The sequence below is a fragment of the Meriones unguiculatus genome, chromosome 3, assembly GCF_030254825.1.
Source record: "Meriones unguiculatus strain TT.TT164.6M chromosome 3, Bangor_MerUng_6.1, whole genome shotgun sequence".
Lineage (NCBI taxonomy): Eukaryota > Metazoa > Chordata > Mammalia > Rodentia > Muridae > Meriones > Meriones unguiculatus.
Window position 1 is genome coordinate 67,720,108 of NC_083351.1, and position 1,642 is coordinate 67,721,749.

Genomic DNA, 1,642 nt, shown 5'->3' on the forward strand with positions numbered 1-1,642 from the left:
TTTCTCTCCACCTCCCTTCCATTGGAGTTTTATTGTTTTTCAAGGGAAGGAACAATTTTTCTCTTTCTGGTGTTCAGTACAAATTTTTTAAAGCTTTTATGCAACAAAGATTAACCTGACATGGACTATGGTGCCTGCTTTTTGAACACTTCTCCCTGATAGAATTCCCTATAGGGAGGAAAATGAACTCACTCTTCATTGAAATAGATGAGCTGGGGCGTCTGAGTAAGGGGGGACTCCCCTATTCCTCAAGGGAACAGGGATGAGGGAGTAAGGGTGGAACTAGGCGGAGAGGAGGGAGGGGCCTATTATCGAGATGTAAATTGAATTAATTAATAAAAATGGATAAACAAAACAAAACAAAAAATCAACCTCTTTCTTCCCCTTTCTCTGTCTTTCTGACTCCTTCTTTTATGTATATGTAATAGATATATATTTATGTATTATGAATATGTATGCAATTTTAGAGGCCAATTTAATGAATGGGTTGAGTTTTACCCAATTCAACAACAAAAACGTACAGAAGGCAGTAGCTACTTTGTTTCAGATCCTGGCTGAAGTGAAAGGACAGGTGTTGGCGGAGGACCTAAGAGCCACCTGGTGGGGAAGCAGGACTTGGACATGTTTATGCTTAGAGAGGAGGTGGCTGTTCCCCACTGTGCTATGCTGCTAGCACAGAGATAGACAGCCATCTGGTTCTTCTGGGCAGATGTCACAGTGAGATGAAAAAATGGCTTCTTCTCGCGAGAGGCATCATAGCCTTCAGAAAGCTCCCCTTTTTGGAGATCTTTTTCTGTTATTGAATAGTAGATCAGTTGCAGTCCTTTCCCTGAATCCTGTCGGTACCAGTACATGGTGTCATGATTGAAATTCTGTTCACATTTCAAGGTCAGTTTCTGCCCTGACTGACTGATCAGAAATTTGGGTGTCTGAGTAATGCCACCATGGGTGGTTCCTAGTGAAAAAATAAAACAAAATAGTGAGTTTGGAAATTGGCAGGGAAGGGCTTGGTGCTACTATCTGAGGCAGGGGGATTAAGAGGTGCACTAGGGGACAGGAACTTACTCCAGAGCCAGTACTCACCTACTGCAAAGAGAAAAATGGCCACCCAGAACAGCACCTGCTTGCTCACAGTGGAGAAGTAATTCTCTTTGACTCTGAGCATTAGTTGCAACAGAGACAAGGAGCGCTGCTTGCTGAGAGGCTCCATGTGGCTAAATCTGAGGACTAGAGTAGGAGGAAGATTCTTGAGATGTTCAAAACGGGCTTCCTAGTGTGGCAGAAGGGGAGGGAAACCAGAGGACAAGCCAGGAGCTCCAGGCATCTGCAACAGTTCAGGGAGGAGGAGCTTTCTTATTAAGACCAGCCCTCTGGCTTGCATTTTGAGGTTATATTGTTTTGACTGCTATAGGAGGATTATAGACCCTTGGTTATGCATGGCCATGGGCTTCCTTTTTGATGCCTTCAACTATCCCAGGGTTTACTCAACTATCTGTGGTGGAAGTGTGGCACGGTGTGGCTCAGGAGCCCACTTCAGCTGATACCAGTGATGTTCTGAACCCATCTCGTCCCCATAGTCACTTTTAGCTTCTTTTCAGCCTCCTCCCTCCAGTTGTTTTTACCTCTTTAAGCACTTACAAGC

The 1,642-nt window shown here is 44.4% G+C and overlaps 1 gene segment (V, D, J or C); it reads right to left on the reverse strand.

Moving 5' to 3' along the window:
* Positions 1-533: 533 nt before the first annotated feature.
* Positions 534-1,313, reverse strand: LOC110553959 (T-cell receptor beta chain V region LB2-like). The segment is given in 2 exon segments: positions 534-955; positions 1,084-1,313. Coding segments are annotated over 2 exon segments (549 nt in total).
* Between the last annotated feature and the right edge of the window lie 329 nt (positions 1,314-1,642).